The sequence below is a fragment of the Lactuca sativa genome, chromosome 1, assembly GCF_002870075.4.
Source record: "Lactuca sativa cultivar Salinas chromosome 1, Lsat_Salinas_v11, whole genome shotgun sequence".
NCBI classification, from domain to species: Eukaryota; Viridiplantae; Streptophyta; class Magnoliopsida; order Asterales; family Asteraceae; genus Lactuca; species Lactuca sativa.
The window spans coordinates 108,522,634-108,530,333 of NC_056623.2; the positions used below are offsets into that span (position 1 = coordinate 108,522,634).

At 31.8% G+C, this 7,700-nt stretch overlaps 1 protein-coding gene across 1 annotated transcript; it reads left to right on the forward strand.

Annotated features, from left to right (window-relative positions):
* The first annotated feature begins 456 nt into the window (after positions 1-456).
* On the forward strand, positions 457-4,948 carry LOC111921429 (probable WRKY transcription factor 12). The gene is made up of 4 exons (XM_023917012.3): positions 457-837; positions 983-1,044; positions 1,888-2,052; positions 4,637-4,948. Exons 1-4 carry the CDS (start codon positions 562-564, stop codon positions 4,797-4,799), a joined length of 666 nt encoding a protein of 221 aa, XP_023772780.1. The 5' UTR covers positions 457-561; the 3' UTR covers positions 4,800-4,948.
* The last annotated feature ends 2,752 nt before the right edge of the window (positions 4,949-7,700 follow it).

The window sequence follows — 7,700 nt, forward strand, 5'->3', positions numbered from 1 at the left end:
CATGAAACTCAAGATAAAAATAATCTTAGAAAATAAAATTTTAATATTTATACATTTACAATTTCACAGTAATAAAAATATATTAATAGGCTATCTATTTAGTTAAGTACTATATTTATGTTGTATTGCAATTGTATATTTATACCGAAATCAAAATCAGAACAAAATATATCAACGTAGATGGTCTTAAACATCAAACGAGAAAATGAGCATTGAAGATAAGAATAATCTTATTCGTCAACATTCCATTCCATTCAACTCCATCTAGTGTTTACATGTTGACCCATGGAACATGTTTTTCATAGTCCCCCGATCGATGGCCCCGACTCCCACATGTATAGAAATATAGCACTACGTAACCCTCCCCCCCCACCCCCCACCCCCCCCCCCCCCCCCCCCCCAACCACATCGATAACATCCCAGAGACACATTCACAATCGCTTGTACGGACACATGCACTACAAATACAAACCCCACTAAGAAGAAAACACAAGTTCAAGTTTGTAGTGGCATAGTAGTAGAAAAAAGGAAAGTAGTACAATTTTAGGGAATTCAAGGGTTATGGAAGGGTCTGAAAGAGGGCTAGCCAACTTTGATCTTCAAGTCTCTTCCTTCCAAAACCCCATCCATGATCATATTGGTTTTGCCCATTTTCAAGATCACCACCATAATCATGATCCTCATCAGACCCAAGTTTTGAGGTTTCTGCCTCCAACTCTCTCTCTTCCTCAATTATCTCAACCACCACACCACACCACCACCACCACCTCCGCAGAAGCTGCTGATTTCCACAGGGAAGCTCCCTCGGTTCATAGAGATTCTTGGCATAAAGAACAGGTAAAGTCCTGTCAGGTGGCTGTTTGTTATGATACTTTGATCATCCATGTCTTGATCTATGATATTTTTAATAAAACTCTCTCTCTCTCTCTCTCTCTCTCTCTCTCTCAAATTAAGTTAAATTATTCTTTTTTACATATTATAGGTGGGAAGCTTGGATCCAAAGTCTGTTAACGAAGAAAAATGCGCAGATGATAACACCTCATGGTTTGGATCTATCTCTTCTCCTACTCTCGTTTACTTTTCCTAATTACAACCTTTCGTATTAGGATCGTATAGGGTTCGAAATTCAAAAAAGGGTTTCAAGAAGTTGCATCAGTTACTCATTTAGGGTTTGTGACTTTGGAACGTTACATGAGCTAATTAAAAACTTGAAATTTTTCAAGATTGGCTTTGAACATCAAGTTATGAATTAAGTAGCTTACGATAGGCGTGGATCATAATTGCTTAGTAGGTGTTAGTTTTCAATTAGTATATATGCTTGGGAAACGTTCAAAAAGCTTGAGTTTTTGAGCTTGAATGCATGTTTTCATCTTACTTCGTAAATTACTTTGTGTGCGTTAATAAATAAACAACCTCTGAGGTATGGATTTCACTTGCTCTTTCTAATAGGAATTATAGGACTCTGGAGTCAGGTGGTTTCGTTTTTCTCTTTACTCTGTGTTTTCGTGTGTGTGTGTGTGTGTGTGTGAGAGAGAGAGAGAGAGAGAGAGAGAGAGAGAGAGAGAGAGAGAGAGAGAGAGAGAGAGAGAGAAGCTTCTCTTTCTCTTTGTGCTTCCCAGTCAGATTCTAACAAGATCTAATTATATATATATGGAAGAGATTTCTACATAAAGCAAATTGCAAAGCATCTCTCAATCTCTCTGTATGTTGTCAGTACTTGGGAAAGAACAGGAATCTTGAGACCTAATGATCACATAAATCCATATATGCATTCATGAATCATGCCCACCAAACCATCCATTATAGACCACCTATACATCCACACTACTGTACGCTCTTAAAATAAAAATAAATGTTTAACTTTTTCCATTGATATATAATTGGAAGGTGGAGGAGTTCATCAAACCCTGAAAAGGGGAGAACGAAAATGAGAAGAAAACTTAGAGAACCAAGATTCTGCTTTCAAACAAGGAGTGATGTTGATGTTCTTGACGATGGTTACAAATGGAGGAAATATGGTCAGAAAGTTGTAAAAAATAGCCTTCATCCCAGGTACTAAATTTGATCTCTATGCTACTTTAATATTTTCGTACTTCATAAAATTAATCTCGTGTAGATCTACACTCACTCGTCCTAAATGTTTTTTCCTAGTTATGAGTCGTCTTTCTAATTTAAATTTTAAATTAATCGTTCATCTAATTATACTTACCATAAAATATTAGATTTTTTTATGTGTATCCAGTATTCATTGGTTCATGATTATATATATTTAATACTTTTGAGTGTGGTATTTCAAGTATTATTGAATTATTGAAATAGCAATAATGAATATCCATTATTTATAAATAGACTTGTAGCAAAATGATCGCATTATTAATTTCAAGGTGGTTCGAGTTCTTCCACTCTTGTATACTAGCAAGTACAACAACTGTCAAACGAATATGAAAGAGCAAACGGACACACAGAATACGATATCTAATCATGAAGAGAATATTGATAACACTCCTGCTATAACAGTATGACCTATGAATAAAGTTTATAGACCAAGACTTGATTTTGTTTGTACGTGTATACGTATCTTAACTTCTCTGGGTTATGTATCCCCTATTACGAGCTTCATTGTCATACAAAAGGTTAAATGTCTAAAAGAGCTTATAAAATTTTGCATTCCATCTACTAGTAATTATATACCCCTATATTATGACTTATGCACTCGATTGAACCTAGTATGATAGGGAAGAAAACTTCTCTGTCCACTCACCATATGTAGTGTACTTATACTGTGCATTTTTATGAAGTACGAATCATGTGTGCGTGTGCGTATGACCATCTTTTAGGCAGACAATTATTTTTCCTCGTTAATTAATCTATAATCATCTTAATTATTATTGTTGTTAAATCAAAGGGTTTCACTTCCTTTATTCAATTTTCCTTCGTTGATAGCCATACCCCAAGTCCCGTTTTCGAATATTGATATGTCATTTTACATGCGTGAGATTAAATATTGCACTTAGCTATTAATTTGTCTTGTTGGTATGCATACTCCTCTTTAATTAGAGCATGTATGGATATCATGTTATGGTTACTAGGTGATTTGTGGAATGCATCTAGTGTCCCAACTAAATCGCGACTTACTGAGATTCATTCTAATGTGAATGAAACTTGTGTACAATAATCCCACGTTACTGAGATTAAGTAATGTAGAATCATTAGAGGTGACTAATGGAACACATCTCAGCGTAGTTTTATCCGTAATGTGCTTCACTCGTAGCATCTATATATATATTCTAATTAAGTACATGCTATATTATAATTTGTTTTCATTATCTCATGAAATTGGTATTATATATATATATATATATATATATATATATATATATATATATATATATATATATATATATATATATATATATATATATATATATATATATATATATATATATATATATATATATATATATATATATATATATATATATATATATATATATATATATTAAGTTGACTACAGGGTGTATTACTGATCTTTCGTGGGTTCAAATCTATCTATTTTATTTAACCAAGGTTAGGTGCGTTAACTAGAAACGAAAATTCTGTAATGTACTCATTAAATCTTGATTTAACTATACTAAGGAAACCAAATATTTTAGTTGATTGGTAAAACTTAAAAATGTAGCAATTTCAAAAGCTTTCTTCACTTGAAAATATCTAATGATGTTATGCCTTTATATATATATTGGTATGAGAAAGTTAAAAAGTTCTCTTTTTAGGTTATGAAAAAGGGTTCAAATCTAACCTTCTTTTGCCTCAATAACAATATCATGATTACATCTGTGATCACTTCTTTTTCAAGATACAGGTTGTTACATGTCATATTTGTGGCAAAAAGGCGACTTTAATTAGAGTGTTCCTTATACCCATCTATATCCAAGAATTGGGATGATTATTTCTCTATGAAATCATATATAACTTTATTGGGTGACCTAACAAAATCGACTTTTTACACATTTAAGAAGCAAAATTTCTTTTTTTTTTTTTTTTTTTTTTTTTTTTTTTTTTTTTAAATTATGTAATCAAGCAGATCTCATAAATTTGATATGTATCAATTTGTCAAATTTCTACCAACAAGTTGAAACATAACTACACATTGATATCCAATTCACTTTGTTGGATATTTAGGAAACGAATGATTTCGTTCTATAAACAGCACATTAATCCTACAATAACTATAGCCATTTTATGCAAGATTTTGTACAATGGTGTGAAAAGAAAGCCAAAATACATTGTACATAACTTGTAATTTGTAAAACATAAGCACTTATAATAATCGTACTTGATTTTATTTTAGACAAACTATATATTTAACAAAATTTGGGCATTATTCTTTGTCTTTGGCAATGCATGTATTTGTCTTGAAATTTTTCTAAACAAGATTGTCGTCCATATTAAAAAGTCAATAACACTCTAGCTAGTCTTACACATAAAAAAGATACTTTTAAGATTCATTAAATATCATCAATTGCCCTTCGTAAAATTAAATTTAGTCTGTTTATATATTTTCAGCGGCAAATATATATACATGCAATGATTGTTCATATCTTACTGATTGTTTTGTTTTTTCATGAACTAGCAGAAGTTACTATCGTTGTACACATAGTAATTGTCGTGTCAAGAAAAGGGTAGAGAGATTATCAGAAGATTGTAGAATGGTAATCACAACATACGAAGGTCGACACAACCACTCTCCTTGTGATGACTCCAATTCATCCGAACATGAATGCTTTACTTCTTTTTAAAACCTAAGTAAGAATTTTGTACCTACAACATATATAGTTCATGCTTAGGGCATCTATCCATGATCTAGCTACAGTCCATGTTCATGTACAAGTTACGTATGCTACAATCTTCATATTCATGGTTACGTAAGATTGAGTTTATTTATCTACTAGCTAGGTAAGTTTAAAAGGTTGATCGACTTTTCAGGAACACCACAAAATATTCGGCTATACATTTCATGTATATAAAACAAATAGAATGCAATTTTCTTATGGATATCTATTTGTAAGATAGAGTGATCAACATCCTCAACTAGATTAAACTTATTTCGCAAACGACACTCTTATTTTAAGAAAAAAGTACATTAATTTGAAAGATTCACTACATGTCGTCGGTAGGTGGAATGTTTCGATAACACTGATGTCGGGACAGGTTTCATTTGGCGATAGTGGCGTAGTCGGGGGACATATACTTTTGATCACTACATGCTGCTGTTGGTGGGACACGTCGTAGGAAATCCACTAAACATTTTCTTTTACTGTTATTTTTAGTCATATGTTCTTTTTCCAGGTTTTTTGTTAAAACATAAACTTTGTAAAATACTTATATCTTATACAAAAACTTTCGATTTTCATAAAAAGAACATTCAAATCTAATATAATTTACCAATCAATGTTATAATACCAAAAAGTTCGTAGTTTCATTAAAGTACCAAACTAATACCTTTTTCTAGAACCTTGATCCTCATCACTCCCATCATTTCCTTGATGAACATGATTGAATTGGACTTGGAACCAACAATATTCTCGATCATATTTCTCATGCATTTGGTGGGTAAATTATTTAGACATTCCAAGGAACGACGTTTTACCAAGTGCACGTTTGAGGACTTCAACCTCATCTATCATGGCTGGACATGACGAATTTCATTGGCCTCCAAAATTATTGTTCAGTGAATTTTATCATATATTAAAAAATGTAGTAATCATGCATTAACTTATTAATAAAATTCGGTAGCATAATTGCCATGTAATGTAAATGTTTAACAATAAATAATCAAAACCCAACAGTTCTCATATTTCAAATATATTTATAGCAATAATGGTATTTCAATTATATTTATAACAATAATGGCATGGTTAACATAATACCAACTTATGTGCAATATAAACAATCTACATTAAATTTCATATCAATACTTTACACCAAATAACATGGAACCTATAATAAACTAATTAATAATATACTTACAACAATATCAATACCCTTAAGATAATAGCAACAAACTTACTATTTTGTAATCTACTTTAATTATGAACCTAATTACATAAATTTTATGTCAATACTTTACAAAACAATACGTAAAATCTACTTTAAACAACATACAATAGACACTAGACTAACAAAGGATACAAGTAGATAAATAACCATAGCCAAATTACAAAACTATACATTATAACAACAATTACATCACAACATACTATTAAAAAATACTTAGACCATTTATAAGAAACACTTAGCCATTAGTGATCATCTCCTTCAACTTAGTTGAAACCTTTGTTTCCAGTTCTCAGATTCATTTGAGATTGTTTATAGAAATTAGTTAACACAACTATGTGTTGGGTCATGGGGATACAAAAAAGCGACAACGACCCATCATAAGCAATACAAAAAAATCCCATAATCATATAGTAGATCCATGTTAAACCAAATCTAATCCAACTAAGCACAGTGGTAGAAAGATAAGAATCTTACCCTTGAAACCACTGAAATCTTCCAAGCTCTTGATGGAGAGAGAATATAGAGAGTCTAAATTAGAACTCAACTTTCATAGTCATACCGTAGAAGCAGCAAAGCGACCACTTGATAGATCCATCGATGATCAACACCAAAGTCTATACGATTTAGCCATCTGATCGAAGACATGTCATTATTTAATAAATTTGTGTCACGATTCGCAAAGGAAATTCGGGATTGAGAGAATGGTGAGAGGGCAGCAGAATTTTAGGGTTTGGAATACTTAGAAAAATTCTATTTATAGAGTGGTTTTAGAATCCTTTTGGAATAATTACTTGGTCATTAAGTAATTATCCATAAGAATGATAATTATCCAAATGATTTGACTTTTAAAATCATTACACTTAAACCCCTTAAGTGTAGAAGATTCTATTAATTAATTAAACACTTAGTTAACTAACAAACAAGACCCCAATAAACTCTCATGTTAGTTGTTTCTAATATCTATCATTGTTTGTAAACCAAAAGGACTCTCCTATTAATAGTAATATTACCAACTATTGTGACTTTAGGCAGTTACTCCATCAGTCTCCCATTTGCACAAGTCACCCAACACTATTTGGTCCAATATTCACTAGTAATCAATAGAGAGTGTGTCATCCAATGTATAATGCCATACTTATAACTCTAAGTTGTAATACATTCCTTATATAAGTGATCAATAGCGAGTGTGTCATCCAGGTCACCCAACACTATTTGGTCCATTATTCACTAGTAATCAACAGAGATGGTGTCATCCAATGTATAACGTCATACATATAACTTTAAGTTGTAATACAACCCTTATATAAGCGATCAAATATTGATTTCTCTTTCATATCCACATAAACGCGAGACATGAAAATATGCCAATCCTAAATGTGCAAGATTATGCTTCTCATGGGTCGAGCATGAAAAAATACACTATTGATCCATTATCAATTCAGTTTGAGCACGCTCATGCATTTGATGTCAATACCAAATCATTGAGGGGAAAAAGATATCAACTTCCCCTGTTAAGGTAAAATGACCAAATAAACTTTGACTATATACACTCTTTCTATTCATCTTGTCATATACGGATATTCTCTTTATGGATGCTAGTTACGCATAATGTTAGAAAAAACCAAAACATGATAACTTGC

Coding starts and splice junctions, on each gene's coding strand:
- LOC111921429 (XM_023917012.3), top strand. CDS start 562: ATGGAAGGGTCTGAAAGAGGGCTAGCCAACTTTGATCTTCAAGTCTCT. Junction 838..982: donor ATTCTTGGCATAAAGAACAG/GTAAAGTCCTGT, acceptor TACATATTATAG/GTGGGAAGCTTGGATCCAAA. Junction 1,045..1,887: donor GCAGATGATAACACCTCATG/GTTTGGATCTAT, acceptor TATAATTGGAAG/GTGGAGGAGTTCATCAAACC.